Raw genomic sequence first — 18,171 nt, 5'->3', positions numbered from 1 at the left:
TTTAACTGTGGGTGTTTGTCTCTGCTTCCATCAGTTACTGGATGAAGGTTCTAGAGATATGCATGGTACCCCAGAGAAGAGGAATGAGGCAACATCTTCTGAACAGATTGGGAGCACAGCGAGGGGTGGGGGAGAGTGGGAGCTAGAAAGAAGAGATGGGGAGAAGAGGAAGAGAGAATAGGTCATAGGGGAACAGGAAGGTTGAGTGGGGGGTAGAATAGGGGGAAGAGGGAATCATAGGCTAGAAGACAGATCTGGCACCAGTGAGACCTCTAGTGATCTAAAGGGATGACACCAACTAGCAAGCTAAGCAATAGAGGAGAGACCACCTCGAATGCCCATTCCTGATAATGAACTTGATGCTTACTGTTTTTTTTAGCCTTGCCCAGGCACCAACTTTTTTTTGTTTGTTTTTTTACTGTTATTTTTTTGAGAGATACTTGCCAGAAACCCAGACTGGCTTGAAATTCACCATGTAGCCCAGTCTGGTCCTCAACTCTTGTCAATCCCCCTGCCTCCACCTCTCCAATGCTAGGGATACAAATGTCCATCACCACTCCCAGCTCTCTGGTGTCCTCTTTACTGCTGATCTGCCTCAGCAGATCCCATCAGTGGTCTAGCACATGGTAAATAAATGGCTAGCTTTTGATATATCTGCTCCTTTTACTATGCTATGAGTGGCTTCATCTAGTGACTATGTCTAATGTTGTCTTTTGTCTTCCAGAGCCTGAGAACATATCTAGCACTCAGCAGATGCTCAGTCAGAGGTTGTTGAGTGTGTAAATGTGAACCAGTTCAGAGTAAAGATGGCAAGAGCCAACTTAGCAACAGTTCCCCCAACCATTTGCTTACATCTAAGATGTGTGTTGCCTTATTTGTTCCGATGATAGACCTTTGAGGTCAGTGCCACCATCCTTACTATTCTTACCAGTGGCAAGATAGCACCTAAGGAGTTAGGTAGTTTACGTGAAGTTCTCTGAAGCTAAGGTCTGAGTCATGTTCATCAGCTCAGCCATTCCAGTTACTGCTACTAATTCTTGCTCCTTAGGTAAGTTCACTGTGAGTAACTGGTGGAGTGAGGCAATGGAGGGTGATACCAGAAAAAACATCTTCAAGATAGTGTTCGCAGAACCATTGCTTCATCAGGAGACAGTAACAGTTGGTTCTCTTAGAAACCCGGTCATGGTGGTACATACCCACAGTACCAGCCACGCTGGAGGCTGAGGCAGGAGGATTGCTAGAACCTACAAAAATCACGATCAGCTTGAGCAACAGAGAGACCTTACCCTGAAAAATTAAAAAGAAAAACAACTTTTTGCCTTTAATATATGAAAAGACATGTGCTTGCTTCCTAGGTGGTGGTTTTCCTGTATAAATCAGTAGTTCTCTTGGAAGCCCATGGGTTTCTAGCATATTGAGCTAGAATAATTGGATTGTAGGGTTAAAGGCATTGCATCAGCTTCAGCTGGTGAATCTTCCAAAGAATGTCACAGACCTCTCCCCCCACTTGTGAGTTTTGTCTTCAGGACAGAAGGGGCTTCTCTCACTGTGAGCCCACCACAAATATGTTAAGGGACCTTTCAGAACAATATTGGGCACAGGATGCTCCCATTTATGAAGGGACATGCGTGTTTGTGATACAAAGATGGCCAGCTTATGCTGAGGGTCTTGTGACACTGAGCTTCATAAGAGCAGAGTTTTCCTTTCGTCTGTCCAGTGGCTGCAAGAGACACAAAAGTTAGTGAAGGATCTAAAGCAGACACTTTTGTTACCTCCGATGTTTTGGCTCTGAAATAATGCAGCAAAGGCCATACAGTAATCACCTACTAAATGTCTACTTTATTCCAGGTAAGGGTCTGACTGCCAGGTCATGCTAAATGTATATTCTTTTGTTGGATTTATGTAGAACAAGTAGACTTGAAAATACATTTTTGAGAAATTGGTATGAGACAGAATGAAAACTTACATATATAGGATATATGCACTCATATTGTTTTTTCGAGACAGGGTTTCTCTGTATTGTTTTGGAGGCTGTCCTGGAGCTCACTCTGTAGACCAGGCTGGCTTCGAACTCACAGAGATCCCCCTGCCCCTGCCTCCCAAGTGCTGGGATTTAAGGCATGTGTCCCCAATGCCCGGCTGCATTCATCCTTTTTATTGCAAGTTTTGTTTTTCACACAGTATAGTTTGATTAGTTTCCCTCTTCTAGTTTCTCCTAGATCCTCCTCACCTCCCTTCCCACCAACTCCATATTCTGTCTTTCTTTCTCTCTCTTTAGAAACAGGCAAACAACAAACCAAACATTAAGCCAAACCAGAATTCAAAGCAAAACAATAAAAAACAAAAGAAACACACACACATTTAAAGTAGGCATTTAGTAGGTAATTACACACACACACACACACACACACCATAAAAATACAAAAATTGAAAACCATAATATACAAGCAAAAGACCAGTAACTCTCTCCCCTCCCCCCCCAAAAAACCTCAAATGCCCAAACAAAGTAAGCAATATGGGACAGAAAGTCTACAAAAATACCATTGAGTTGATTTTTGTGTTGGTCATTTACTATGGTGCACAGAATCTGCCTTTAAATGTGGTTTATATACACCACAGTGCGACTCCATTGGAGAAAATGAAATGTCCCTTTGCAAGTGGATGTCAGTTGGAGAGGCTTCTTTCTTAGGGGTGGGAGCTTCTGTTCACTTTCCCCTCTTAGTTCTGGGACCGCATCTGGCTTGAACCTGTGCAGACCCTGTGCTTGCTGTCACAGTTTTGAATTCATGTTAGTCCTGTTGTGTCTGGAAGACACTGTTTCCTTGGAGTCATCTACCATCTATGGCTCTTACAGTTGTTCTCGCTGGGCCCTGATAGGAGGGGCTTGATAAAGACACCCCTTTTAGGTGTGAGTGTTCCACGTTTCTGACTCTGCACACTGTCCAGGTGTGGGTCTCTGTGTTACTTCCCATCTGCTACAAGAAGCAGCAGTTTGCTTATAGGAATTTTGGAGTGCATTAGAAAAAATTGGGCATTGATTTATCTTTTGGAATATGTGGTAGATTCTCAAATCATGGAATTTTAGGCTATAGTGGTTGAATGTGATACAGAGACTTAGGTCAGGTAATAATACAAATGGAAAAAATGCCCAGCTTGAGGACTTTAGTGTATTAGCAGATGTTTATGAATGACAGGACTTTATTTGATTTGGGGATGGCAGTAAAAGTCCTGGGATGATGGTAGGTGGAAAGCCATATGATAACTGTTGAAGCTTTTATGCTGTCCTGGAGGTTCCATGGGTCCTCCTTAGTTCTGAACTATCTAGAATATCCTGAGTTTGTGTCTTTTTCAGCATTTGTTCCATGTGTACTGCATGTTTTTTCTCCACGGGAATGCATTTGGATCCTAGAATTAAATCCAAGTGGAAAAAAATTCTCCTACTCAGTTTCTTTTAATTTCAGCCATATGCTTGGGCTGCCTCTAGTTTAGAAAGTGAAGAATACATATAATTAAAAGAATCACTATTCTTTAGCTAAGGCCCTTGGTTTTCATTTTCTAAAAAATGAAGACTCATCCCAGAGCTTAAAGTATCCAATATTAAAACTCAAAAACTACTACAAAACATTTGAAAATGAAATAGTAAAAATTTACCTCTTCCTTCCTTCCTTCCCTCCCTGCCTCCCTCCCTCCCTCCCTCCCTGCCTCCCTCCCTCCCTGCCTCCCTCCCTGCCTCCCTCCCTCCCTCCCTCCCTCCCTCCCTCCCTCCCTCCCTCTCTCCCTCCTTTCCTTCCTGTTCTTTTTTGTTTTTTTTTTTTTTTTTGAGACAGGATTTCTCTATACAGCCTGGCTGACCTGGAACTCACTTTGTAGACCAGGCTAGCCTTGAATTTACAAAGATCCACCTGCCTCTGCCTCCTGTATACCCAGATTAAAGGCGTGTGCCACCACACATGGCAAAAACATTCCTTTTCTATGTATGGCTCTGATCGAAACTGGATAAAATTTAGAAGAAACTTACATGTCAGGATGTAGCCATCCAGATCTGAACATTGACACCTACTTTTTTTCATGTGCTGCGTATCTCTAGCCTTCTGTCAACATTCTGGTAATATGGTATTTCCTCACTGAAGTGATTCATTATACTCTGAAAGGGGTTAATTTCTTCAGTGGCCCCAGTCTGGAGAATATTTGGGGCTAGTAATAATTCCAATATACTTCATGTAAGTCACTCTTACGGCCCCCGTAGATTTTAGTACCCTTCTTTCTTTTTAAGTCTGCTTTCCTCATTGCCCAGATCATGCCTTGTTCATTTTTTTGGTAGCCACATGCATGCCTTATGAGTGGTTTATCATGCATCCTAGCTACACAGTCAGTGTCAGCATCAGTGGTTGTTGTCATGTCTGAAATCATTCCTGTGCACAGATTGGCTCCTGAGTTGAGCATGAAGGAAAGGTGGATGAGGGAAGAGAGGGTAGTTGAAGAAGGAAGGAAGTTGGCACGGGGTTCGAGATGAGCACAGTGAGCACAGCCAATGCGTCCTAGTTATCTGATGCCAGGTGAGAACTGCCTCCAACCTAACAGTCACTTGTCCTCAGCACTTTGAATACATATGAACCTGCCATTAGTCGCCGCCCACTGCTAACCGAAGCATCTTTGGCAATTCGGTGCTTCTTCTCCTTTGATGACCAGTGTTATGGAAGATTGTATTGTAGGATGGGCTGCCCCAGTGGCCACTCATTATTTAAAACTCAGTCTTTTCAGGCGGAGTCTTTGATGATGAATGAGGTTCTAAGATCTGTTAGCTGCAATTGCTGGCTTGTGAAACTGAAGCATTCACTAGTTTTGCCCTCCGACTATCTGCAACACTGAACAGAGATACAACTTTGGTGGTTTGAGTGTGTCACCAGTGAGACAGTGACACTGTTTTTCCATTGTCTGCTTCAGGATATTAGTGTTCAAAGTCTGTTTTAAGCTTTTAATGGCAGCCAAGGTGAAGGGTAAAGTTATCTTTAGCTGCAGTGAGACAAAGACAAAAGGGGACTTCTTTTGACAGTTGAGTTTTATGCAAAGAAGGTATTTGTAGCCAGGCATGGCGGCACAAGCCTGTAAATTCAGCCTGGGCAACATAATGAGACCCTGTCCCCTAAAGAAATTGAAAATGCATTTGTAACTCTGAGTTATATAAAGTTTGGGAGGTTTGAGTGTACTCTTACTCTCAACAAACCGCCCCCTCCCCCAGTTACAAACTATGATGTTCCTGTCTATCAAAGGCTGTGGAATCCAGACCAACACAGGGAAGGAAACTGACGGCAGATTTCCTTAGAAACAGCCATCTGTGGAATCCACAAGGGATAGATAGCAAAGCACAGAACAGCCCTTTGCACAGAAAATCCGTGCTGTTTTCCATGTTCAGAGAGGACAGCTCCCTCGCATTTTGGGGATCGAAGGGTTCCTTCTCACTCATAGGACATTTCTGTGGCCATCTGAAGATGAATTCAGTTGCTTTCAATAATCTTTCCAGAATGAAGCTGCTCAGAGCTCAGCAGCCTTCGCTTCCCTTTTGCCTTCCTGTCCTGGAGAGTATACTCAGTAGGACTGGTGCTATAGCTGTACTGCTGAGATTAAAGCCAGGCTCTTGTTCTCAGTGGTGTGTGGGTAGATGCTTCAGAAGTGCCTGATAGTTTGGACAGTGTCAACATAGAGCAAAATAGTAAAAAAAAAAAAAAAAAAGCAAAACCCATGCCCAGTCTGGTGCTATGTGCCTGTGGTGCCAGTGACGCAAGGAGGGCTGGGAATTCAAGACTTGCCTAGGCACTAAAGGGGGACTTATATCACAAAACGGGTAAAAGTTAGTCATGATGTTTATAATTTTAATGTGTTTTCCGTGTAAAGGACTATTCTTCTGTGGTCTGCTCACCCTTCTGGATCTCACAGGAACCATCGAAAGGTTGTCAGTGACTTTTCAGGACATGGATGACTATTTCTAGGGAAACCTGCCTAGAGCCTCCTTCCTTGTGTTGGTCTAGATTGCACAGCATTTGACAGATATCATGGTTGGTGTTTTTGTAGACTTTTTACTGATTCATTTGGCAGTGAGAGGATCTGCCTCTGGAGAAGAGCCAGCATACATCTGTTACTCTGCTCTCTCCTAATGTTTCCTATCAGATGATCATGTTTACTTTGTGAAACTTTTTAGGAATAGTGTATCTTTTTAAATGAAAATCATGGGAAGCTGTTGGTTGGGATTGGGCTTCTGTTCTAGACTAGACTAAGAAAATCAAGATGGAGTCACTTTTGCTATGGTGCCGCATGATCAACCCAAAGAGTTTTGAGCAAGCATGCAGGTCTTTAGGCAGGGCTCGTTTTCTTTGAGAACGGGAGATTCTAGTCTATTTGAGAAAGTGTCCTCTTTGGTTTAAGTCTTCTTAAAAAATTTAACCAGAATGAATGAAATTTCAGTAGTCATATTTTTAAATCAGCTGACTGACCTCTGTGTCCCTCTGTCTTAAGCCCATCATTCTGCATTTCCTGGGGGAACTCTCATCCTATTTTACAGAACAGGGTCTGCCCTACTCAGCAGTTTCTCACAAAAGTCAAGTTGATCTACATAATGTTATCTCTTGATAATGAGTAGCACCCTGGTGTTACTTGATATTTTAAGTTTACATTCTACTCCACTTCCTCTTCCGCCTCTGTCACTACCGAGGAGAGAGTGGCTCTCTTGCACAACCCGCCGTCCCACCCACACGGAAACACACTTCCTGCCCTCCAAAAACATTTATAATAGTAGCAAGATTGTTCCTTATTATTTACATTAGTGTGATGCTATGGGTATTATTTATATAGCCTGGCTCAGGATATACTGTGGTTGCTTTTGTATGCCTTTTCTGTATGATTCTCTGGAATTAATTAGTTTTATTTCCTACATTGATTTGTCTAGCTAACTTATGAACTTCCCCGTGCATTCAGTTTCATCTTCTAGAAGTCTTCCCAGGACACTTCTTTCTGACTTTATCCTTTAGACAGGCTGGTCTCTTTGCTTGCTGCTTTCTGTCCTCTGTCTTGGAATTTCTCTTCATTGTGATGGGAGATTGAGAGGTCTTCTTGTCTTTTTCTTGTGTTAGAATCATTGGTTCCAGAACTCTGTGTGTTTATTGCCTTATTTTGGTAGAATACATCATCAGGTAGTTTTCCAGATGAGAAAAGAGGAGGCAAACATTTCAGAACCTTGTGTATATGAATGCTGTATTTATGATCCTATGAATACTGCATCATTTATGATCCTATACCAGTACTGATATTCTGAGTATAGAATTTAAGTTAGGATCTATTTTCTTCTAATGGTGCTTCCTGCATTTTCTCAATTTTTAGCTCCTCCTAAGGAGAAACCCTCTGTTTCTGAGCTGCCAGGATTGCTTGTTGTGATTGCCATTCAGAATTTTGGTCTTTTCTATTATTACCTACCTTCCAGCTTTATGAATGTTCTGTTTATTCCCATAATTTTGAAATTTTATACTGTCTGCTTGACTTTCTGTTTTATTTCTTGGGAGACTGCCTCAGCTTCTGCATTTTTATTTCTACCTTCTTGATTTCCAGTGCACCCCTCCCCCGCAAAAAAACACTGGTTACTTTATTATTTATTTTGGCTATGTCCCAACCTTGTGGCATAACGATAACCGAGGCTATATAGGGAAAAACAATATATTTATTTATCAGGGAAAGAGAGAGTCGCACATACCAGGAGTTAGAAGCGTGGCTGGCTTCCAGGAGAAAAGAGGGAGGCCCCTTTTCCTTTCACTACCTTTTATCTCTACCTTGACCCCGCCCTGTTGGGCGGGTAGCTTTGTGGGGTTCACTCCTACATTGTGGCATATATGTTTGTTTGATATTAAGATCTTTCTGGAATTCTTTGGTGATCCTAAGCCTGATTTTCATTTTGTGCTTGGGGTTGGGCCTTGTACTGGGTCTAACTATGAGGTGATATGTTTGTGGTGTTTCTGGGAGAAACACTCCTGTGCCTGCTTTCAGTGGTGCTAGCTGGGTCTGCTTTGAATCCACCTGGCATGAAAGAGCTGGGTGGACAAAATTAACTTTTATATGCTTAGACCCTTTGACATTAGTTCCTTTGTGGTACCCTGCCTTAGCTCTTCATTGTCTCATGAAGAGAAAATCTCCCCAAAACTCTTTAGTTTTTCCTAGAACTGAGAATGGCTACCTACCTAGACCTATGACACAGGAGAGGGATATGTTTTATGTCTTAAATAGACCTGCAAAAACTTCCCTTGGGGCTGGGCATGTGGTGCATGCCTTGTGAGTTTGAGGCCTGCATGACTTTCACAGAGAAGTCCAGGCCAACCAGAATTGCATAGTGAGAGACTGTCTCACTCACTTCACCTGAAAAACTAATTCCTTCCTTTAGAGTGTTTGACAGATAGCTCAGTTGGTAAAGTCTTTGCCATGAAAGTATCAGGGCTTGGGTTCCATTCACCAAAGTCCATGCAGTGCACATCTGTAATCCAGTGCTGATGAGACAGAAACAGGAAGATCTCTGAAGCTTGTTGGCTAGCCAGCCTAGTGTGTCAGTGAGCTTCTGGTTCAAGGAGACACACTATTCAAAGAGTAAGGTGGAAATCAATTGAGAAAGATAACAGATGTTAACCTCTGGTCTTTGTATGCATCCACATCCATATATGTACACATTCACTCATACACATGAACACACACGCACACACATACACACACACACACACACACATGAACACATACTTCACTTTCTTCTTTACCAACACTTCTAGGGCTACTAGAGTTGGTGACTTAACTCTTATACTTTCTAGAGGTATTCAGGTAGAAAATGGTTTGTTTCTAGGTGTCTATCTATTCCTCTCTTTATTAGACCTACATGTACTGGTCTTCTAGTTTCTAAAACTTTGTTCTCGTCAATCTTTTTCTGTTTTCTACTTACATGTGTTAATTTCTTTTTAAGATTTTATTTATTTCTAAACTTATTATTCTTTTTAAATTGTGTGTGTATTGGGGGATGAGGGGTGGGGGAGGGGGTATGTGCATGTGAGTGCAGGTGAGCATGGAGATCAGAAGAGGGCGTTGGATTTCCTGGAACCACAAAAGGGGTGCTGGGAACAAAACCTGGGTCATCTTCAAGAATAGTACATGCTCTTAACTGCTGAGGTATCTCTTCAGTCCCTCAGCGTGTTGATTTCTTAGTAACAACAAGTAAACAGAATAGCTATTTTTGATGAACTTTCAGGAAGGAAGTGGGTGTATTCAGCCGTCCATCTTTAGCTGAACATTTCCAAGAGGAGAAATATACTTCCTTTATACTCTACAAAGGACAATGACCTTTGTTGACCAGAATTTTCAATTAACCTATGAGTTTTTACAAGGCAGTAAATTTGTGTGGTGTGGAATGGTGGGAAGAGTCCTTCATGTAAAACTAGGAGATTTTTTTTCCTGGTCTTGGTCTGTGATACTTTGGAAAAGATACTTAATTGAACCTTAGCTTTTTAATTTGTGAGGCAAAGGGGATCATGGGAGAGATTCCTTTCAGCTCGCATGGTATGATTCTGTATAAGATTATTATTTCTCAATAAGTCAGATAGGCTGGTTCCCCCTCACCCTGAAGTCGTTAAACAGACATTTTTCTTATCTCTGGTGTAGGAACCTTTTGCTTCTGGAACTGCAGTTAAGTCATGATCTAGCTGTCTTCCAGTGCCTTCCAAAAATCTGTGTACTGTTTGATACCAAAGGAGTTGCTCTATGAATCAGAAGTATACACATTATTCGCATATGTCTAGAGTCTAACTTGCTTCTCCCCTGGTAACCTTTCCTAAGTAGTCATTTTCTTCCCTTCCTGAAAAATGTCTTATAAAAAGATTTCTAGAGAAGTGGAATTTGCATACCGATAGTTTGTTTGCATACCAAACAAAATAAAGTACTTCTCTCTCTTTCATCTATATCTACTTCTATCTCATCTATATCTATCTAGCTCTATATAGTTTTGAGATGGGATTTTATTATGTAGGCTAGGTTTGGTTTGAGTCATATGATCTTCCCGCCTCAACCTCTTGAGTGTTGTTATTTACAAGTATACACCAAAATGCACGGGCCAAAATTGTAATATAGCAAGAGGATCAACTTAGATGTAACAAGAATAGATTTTCTTTGATTTCTCAGTTATGATGCATATGGACTAATGGGTCCAGGTGGCAACTGTTTATCAAGAGGCTACTTTAAGCACCAAGTGTGGTAAAAAGAGGCACAAGGCTTCAGACTCTTCCTTTAAGATAGTGGCTCATAGTTCTACCTGCACACAGAATTGTGATGTCCAGACCCCATTCCAGACCTAAAAAATATTAAAGAAAAGTGGACACAGAACCTAGATATCCACATTAAAAATTTATTTCAGTGATTCCAATGTACACCTTAGATAGCTAGGTGAGAAGTTAAGCTTTATACATTGTTATACACATGGAAGAATATGATTAACTTTGTGTTGAATGAGAGAGACTATGGGCCCAGATATTGGAAGATTTCCATTAACTAGAGACACAAGAAAGGGTTGCATCAAGGGGTTGAGTTCTGAGTTGATGTAGTTTTCATAGATGGAGAGAGAGGAGTGGGGTATATGCTATGGACCAGGGAATGAATACTGTGAGGAGTGGCCTTGCTACTTTGACCTTTATTTGGAGTGACTGGGGAAGAGTTGGAGGGAAAAGCAGATGTCAGATTGCAACTGGATTGTGAATATCTTCAGAGTCAGACTAAATGTTGGCTTTATCCTGCAGGTGTTGGGTGACCATAAGGATGTCTGATGAGTGAAATGACCCAATGGAACTTTGAAGACTGATTCGACAGCAAGAAAGGGTATGTAGTTAGAATTAGGCAAGAGCATTGGTAATGGAAGACCAGTTGGGAAGGTGCTGCTGTTGTCCAGCTGTGAGGTTAGGATACTCTGAGATAGGGAAATGACAGTGGAGTTAAATGTAACTGTCTTAGTTAGGGTTTTGTTGCTGTGAAGAGACACCATGACCATGGCAACTCTTATAAAGGAAAGCATTTAATTGGGACAGGCTTACATTTTCAGAGGTTTAGTTCATTACTGTCATACTAAGAAGCATGGCAATGTGCAGGCACACATGGTGCTGGAGAAGAAACTGAGAGTTCTACATCTCCATTGGCAGGCAGCAGGAATTGAACGGAGACACACTTCTTCCTACAATGCCACACATACTTTAACAAGGCTATGCCTCCTAATAAGTGCTACTGCCTATTAACCATAAGAGATATTTGTATAGCATTTTCATATTATCTATGTCTCATTTAAGCCTCACTAACCTTGTATTCCCCACCATACCTTCTAAATGAAGGGGTGGATGTTTAGAGGTTATACTGTTGAAGAAACCCTCATAAAAGTCAGAGGAGCCCAAGTGGCTGATGGTCATTGTGAAGAGAGAGTAGTTATAGTAGAACACTAAAGTTATCAGGTTGGAAGAGGGCATGGTGGAATTCCTTAGTAGCTCAGTATCCCTTCACTGGCCACAATATCAAGTTGAATATGCTTTAGGAGACTCCTTTTATTTCTGTGGTTTGATATGTGATTACTTCTTGAAAGGGCACAGACGAGGCAAGGGAAGGAAATTCAGCTTGCCTCAGGGAAGAACCTGCAGGCCTCTTCTGAGTACCTTTGGGTTCTCAAACAGTTGAGAATTAAATTTGGTTGAATCCTTCTTCCTTCTTCCCTCCCTCCCTCCCTCCCTCCTTCCTTCAAGTCTCCCCTCCCCTTCCTTCCCCTTCCCACCTCCCCCTTCCCTCCTCTCCCCTCCCTTCCCCTTCTCACCTCCCCCTTCCCTCCTCTCCCCTCCCTTCCCCTTCCCCCTCCCCCTCTCCTCCTCTCCCCTCCCCTTCCCTTCTCTCCCCTCCCCTCCCCTCTTTCTTCCCCTCTCCTTTCCTCCCCTCTTTCTTCCCCTCCCCTCCCCTCCCCTCCCCTCTTTCTCTCTTCCCCCTCCCCCCATTCCTTTATTTCTGTATACCATGGCGGTCAGAAAACAAGTTGTAGGAGTTGTTTCTCCTCTTTCCACTATGGGGGGTTCTGGGGAGTGAGCTCAGGCAGTCTGGTTGGAGGCGAGCCCCTTTACCCATTGGGCCATCTTGCCAGCTCTAGTTTTAAGGTCTAGGTGCAGGACGGAGGATCTTCATATCTCAGTAGGCTGTCCTGAGGAGGGTTAGCCTTGGCTGTAACTCTGACTGGATGGGCTTCTTTTCTCTTGAGGTCTGGATAGGAGCCATGTATGGAGCATAGTAATGCAGATATCAAGGGACATTCCTTTAGCAACAGCTTCCTTTTGACAGCACTCTGATACCAAATCAAGATGACATCCTTACTGAGTCAGAGTGGGAATTGTATCCACTACCATGCTCATTCATCGTTCAAATCAGTTATGCTGTGTGGTCATGTGTTTTACATCCTAAGATCTTGAGGACTAAATGAACAATACAGGCAGTGTAATGCACTTTGCTATCTGAGATACTTGTTCTCTGAAGTCAAATAGCAGAATGTATGAGGGATACTGGAAAAGACAAAGGTCCATCATCATCATGGGAAATCTTCATTAGGGTTTCCTAGAAAAGTGCTGGGCAGGATGGAGGCTGAGCTAAGAGAAGAAAAGCTTTTGGCCTTGGTCACCCCAGTCTGGATACTTAAGACCATCCTGGCTGGAAGGTGAGGAGGGTCTGTATTTGTAATTTAAAATTGCAACAGCATTAGAAAATTAGAGTCATATTCTCACCATTTATTTTCTTACTTTAGAATCCTGGGATCTTCAATGGCAGGAGAAAGAGTGACCAGAAGACCGAGATGAATTTTAACACTATCCTAGAAGAGATTCTTATTAAAAGGTCACAGCAGAAAAAGAAGACATCACCGCTAAACTACAAAGAAAGACTTTTTGTACTTACCAAATCCGTGCTAACCTACTATGAGGGTCGAGCAGAGGTAGGAGACAATCTACTCTGCCACATTTAATGTTGACACCATTGAGTAGGTGATGCTCTCCACTGAGTTAAAGAACTTGAGGTACCGTGTGTTGCCATTTAGACTCGAAAGGTGAAGTTTAGCACGTGATAGAACTCTGCATAAGTCTGTCATTATAGGTTCAGATATTTAGCTATCCATTTGGTGTCAGGCTCCTGAACTAATTAATCTGCCAGAGAAAATACATTCCTGTTTGTTTTAGGTCCTTATAGAATTTGTTATATATGCTGAGCACATGGCTCTCTCCCACAAGCCACCATATTATGTGTCAGAGCCTAAGTTTTGTGTGAACATTTCTTCATTACTTGAAGCTGACAAGTTATTTGGTGGACCATCTATTGAAGTTGATGACAGAGGAATTCTTGAACTCTTGATGCTAAGCGTCTACTGCAGTGTTCTTTGCTGAGGGCAGGGAGATTAAAGAAGCAGTGTCCAGTGAGCTCCTCTGTGGGATGCTAGGCACAGGGAGGAAGGGAGGGGTTTTGGTTAGGGAGCTTCTAGTTTTCCACAAGGAATGTGAATGAGTGGCTATCTCTGGCCCAATTTAAAATCTTGCCATGTTGGACGTGGTATTTTCTACTACTGCCATAGTCTTGTATGCTAGAAATAATTTTGGGTTGTAGAGAATGACTGGGGACTATATTTCTCTTGACAACATGTTATAGCAACTGTGATTTTGGTGCATGCTTAGTGGTCCTGGTATTTGGGTTCAATTGTGCCTATTCTTGGGAGTTTTTCTCAGATGTTGATTTAATGTTTTGCTGTTGTTTTCTTATTCTGTCTTTTGGTTCCCTTCATTTATACAGAAATAGCATTGCTTTTTCCTGAGCAGTCTCAGCTGTTATTTCTACTGTGTCATACCACCATGACCTGTGCTGTGCTTCAGGTTCACACACCGTAGAACCATATTCCTTTAACTCTATACCCCCCCTCCACCCCCCCCGCCAGATGCTGAAACCAAAGCTTTGGGACTTGTGCCTGTAAAACCAGAGCTGAGGCGAGACCATGCTCAGTCTTTTGTTTATTCACTTTAAACACATGTGTATGTGTGCCCAGCACATTAATGTGACTAGTCATGCCAGCTACCTTAGTGCTGTGCTGCATATCCTTTGTTATCCAAGTAGTTCGGAACTCCAGTTTCAGATAAGAATTGTTACGAGACATAAGGGTTATTTTAAAATTGCTAGCAGATTTGGAGGGAAGCATTAGTAAGTTTTTTGCTGCACGGCAATGATCTGTTATAAGTGGACTTTAACATAGTTAGTCGGGGAGAAGAATAGGAATACAGCAATGAGAGTGGTAAAAGGTGGCACTTTACTAACCCCAAACTGCAGACACTGACATGTCAACTTAGAAATGTGGACTGGTACTATTAAAATACAACACGAGGCCAGGCAGGTATCTCAGTGGTTAGCAACACTGACAATTCTTTCAGAGAACCCGTGTTTGATTCTCTGCATCCACAGGAATGCTCACAGCCGGCAGTTACTCTAGTTACTGCCAAATATTTCCTGGGGTTTGTTGGTTCTGTGGATATGGAAGGCTAACTGTGCAAAGTTACAAGTGCCCTCAATGAAAAGACAGGGGAGCCCTTCTTATTTCAGATCCAAGTCCACTCTCTGGAGTGGCTCCAGTTATTGTGAGAATTGGACAGAGCAGAGTGAGGTGGTTGTCTAACTTGTAGAAATCCCTCTTCTAACCCTTATTCAGAGTCATGTCTTTTCTGGCTGTTTCTCACTGGCCCTATGACCCCAGATACTAGCTGTATTCCTTTCCTGACCCTCTCTCCCCAGGTCCTCTAATGTGGGGTGGCATTTTACTTTCTTGTGATTTCTGTTGTCATGGATGGGTTGGCACCTCCTAGTGACTTGCTGCTTGAGCTGATCACAGATTTGTTGCCTCCCATAGTAAATAGTTGCCAGGGTGTAGGGATGTAGCCAGATGTTAGAGTGTGTGTCTAGTATGTGCTTAGCATGTACCAAGCCATCGCTAGATCCCTACCCCTAAATAAACAAATAATTGCTTAGATTGAATTGTTTGGAATTTGAAGATAAGAATCAGAATTCTGGAAATAACCACTAACGATACTGGGAAGACTTCCGTGTGACACCTCTCGGCCCATTTTCTAGAAAATCCCGGAAGCACCTCACACCGGAGTTACTTCCCTGTTTGTGGGCATGTGTCCAGTGCCTGTTTGCAGTGGATGAACCTTCTGCTTTTTTGTCTCTGTTCTTAGAACCACGGCGCAAAAAGCATAGTGAGGAGGGGAGTCCCCGAGAATGTTGAGTTGGAAAGTAATTTTCTAAATAACTTGGGCTACAAACACTGCTGGAATCACTAGAGACATCTAAATTATCTGTAGCTCTTCTGTATTCAAATGAAATCCGGGGAAGAGGCTGTTTGTTGCTTCAATAGTCCTCATGTCCCTTCGTGGCCATTGGATGCTCTGTTAGAACTTGGAATGAATCATGATGACCACCCTTTCTTTACTCTCTGCATCCAACTCCCGCAACACGGTGGCAAAAGCCTTTCCTGAAACAGTTCCTGCCGATTTCACGTACTTGCTTTTCAAAGTGTCCTATCAAAAGTTATGTTTTAGATAGGTCATCAGAAATCCAGTTAAACTATCTCCTGGAAGTCTCATATTGAGAAACTAGTATTTCAGTTTGTACACTGGGCTGCTGGTTTCTTCAGTTTGCCTTTTCTGTCTTTTGGTAGATAATTTGTTCATGTTTGTGCATGCTCTAGTGAACTGGGAAACAGATTTTTGACAATTTATGTTACAAAGTCTTACGGTACCACAGACCATGGCAGTTTCTAAGTGGTGCTGCTTTCTACCTAGGTAGCAGAATGACAGATGGGATAGGCCACTTGATGTTCCTGGGGAGGCTCCATGTGACTTGGGGATGGGAGTCAGGGAAGTGCGAGACTGGAGTTTGTTCAAGATAAATACATACTGGATAATGTAAAGAAAAAGTGTTGAGATGTTGAATAAAAGAGACCAAATAGTATATGAATTTTGCAACAATTATTAGCTAAGGAAGCAGAAAACATTAGATTGGACAGTGGTGCTCTTTGGCTGGTTTGTTGTCTGTAGTACTGAGTAGTGCAGCATGGACACTCCAAATAGTCTATAAAGTCAAAGGGGGTTGATTAGTGTGACAAGTCACCTGCAGCATGCTTTCTTGTCAGACTATCTTTGGATTGCCTGCTCCCAAATAACAACATGGAGACTTATTATTAATTATGAAAATTTGGCCTTTAGCTTAGGCTTTTTTTCCAACTAGCTCTTATAACTTAATTAAACCATATGGTATTCCATGTGGCTCAGTTACCTTTCCTCACTACTGCATGCTCAAGTTGCTCCAAGGCAAAAATGGAACGTGTAGATTCCTCCTTCTCTTCCTCTCTTTCCCTGAAAATCCTGCCTATCCTTTCCTGCTTAGCTATTGGCCATTCAGCTCTTTCTTAAACCAATCAGAAGGCACCATAGGCAGAGACACATCTTTACAGTGTACACAAATATTCTACAGAAATCCCTTGCTCCACCTTCATTCCTAAAGTCAGCAGGAGGACTTCGTAACAGTGCAGGATAGTTTTATGTCAACTTGACATAAACTAAAGTCATTTGAGAGGAGGGACCCCAATTAAGACAAGGCCTCCATAAAATCAGTCTGTAGGCAAACCTGTAGGACATTTCTTAATCAGTGATTGATGGAGGAGGGCCCAGACTATTGTGGGTGGTACCGTCCTAGGTTGGTGGTCCTGGGTTCTGTAATAAGGCAGGCTGAGAAAGTCATGAAGAAGCAAGCAGACAAGCAGCATTCCCCCATGGCCTCTGCATCAGCTCCTGCCTCCAGATTCCTCCCTGTTTGAGCTCCTGCCTTGAATTCCTTAAATGATGGACTATAATGTGGAAGTATAAGCCAAAGAAATCCTTTCCTCCCCAACTTAACTTTTGGTCATCACAGTAATAGTAACCCTAATTAAGTCCCAAGACATCTCTTCCTCACAGTATTCTACAAGTCATTACAGTGGAGGAACACAAAACAGAATCAAAGTTACTAGGCACCAGGTGCAGTACAAATAATGAAGGGTGTGCATGGTTCTCTATACTTGTGATGATTAACATGCCTTGAGGGAAGACTATTACGGATTCAATACCCATGGTGTTTGTCTTGGTGTATACCAAAATAGCAGTTGCTACAAGGAAAGCAAGTGTTTAGCACAAATCATACTCATGGTTGGTTGAGGCACCATGAGCCACCCTGACCAGAGTCCAAGTTGCCAGATACTAGCCAATGGTCAACTTCGTAAGCAGGCCTTTCTAGGATAGCATTCTTAGGCACACTGACTTTTAGAACACTAACTATGTGCCAGCCACAGTACTTTACACTACATGTAAGGCCTTTTTGGTTTCATTTCAGAATGAGGAACCAAGGCAAAGAAAGATAAAAACCTTGCGTAAGGTGTGCCATACTAGAAGTTGCGCATTCTTACAAGAAATTGCAGGGCTGTTTCTTCAAAGCCTACATTTGAAACCACCTTGCCATCCAGCAAAAATTAGGGTAAGAAGAAAGAGAGAAAGAGCGAGTCATTATTGCTCTCTATAGTAAAGATAAAAATTTACTTTAGAGGATATTTTACTATTTTCAGTTATAACTGTTTTGAATTTTCCTTGTATTGAAAAAAAAAAAAGAATCACACTGAACAGTTTTGTTTTCTCCTGTCTGCCTCTAATTGGATGCTCTAAAATAACATTTTCAATTCACGTATGGAGTTTAAAATTATTTTTATGTAGATAATATCTTTTTATGTTTAACTTCATTTTCATCTCCATTTTGACACAAGCACACATCTGATACGAAGTGTTCAAAGTCTTCCAGAGTGGCTCCTGTGCCAGGAGGATAGTGTCCCAGCAAGCAAGCCCCATGGAGACAGGAACTCCTGGGTTTGGCAATCCTCTGGACCTTGTCCTATGTATCTCTTTGTTTGGTTGTTCATTTATTATGTCAGTAGTAGTAGGGTTTCTTGGTAAATTCTAGAAAATTATTCTCGAGCTTGAAGAAGTGGTTGTAGGAAGTTGTGGTTTGGAAGTAAGTCAAACAGAAGTTCCTAGTAAC

The 18,171-nt window shown here is 42.2% G+C and overlaps 1 protein-coding gene across 2 annotated transcripts in view; it reads left to right on the top strand.

Moving 5' to 3' along the window:
- The window catches only part of Tec (tec protein tyrosine kinase), a 102,096-nt gene that overhangs the window by 27,156 nt on the left and 56,769 nt on the right, over window positions 1-18,171 (top strand). For both annotated transcript variants that reach the window (XM_040747176.1, XM_040747175.1), the window contains exons 2-3: window positions 10,803-10,881; window positions 12,824-13,009. In XM_040747176.1, coding sequence (XP_040603110.1) covers window positions 12,872-13,009 — 138 coding nt within the window. In that variant the 5' untranslated portion in view covers window positions 10,803-10,881; window positions 12,824-12,871. The remainder of the gene's footprint in view (window positions 1-10,802; window positions 10,882-12,823; window positions 13,010-18,171) is intronic.

The sequence above is a fragment of the Mesocricetus auratus genome, unplaced genomic scaffold (assembly GCF_017639785.1).
Source record: "Mesocricetus auratus isolate SY011 unplaced genomic scaffold, BCM_Maur_2.0 Super-Scaffold_100006, whole genome shotgun sequence".
In the NCBI taxonomy this organism is placed as follows: Eukaryota; Metazoa; Chordata; class Mammalia; order Rodentia; family Cricetidae; genus Mesocricetus; species Mesocricetus auratus.
The sequence above is the reverse complement of the archived record's forward strand: the minus strand, read 5'-3'. Positions and strand labels throughout refer to the sequence as shown.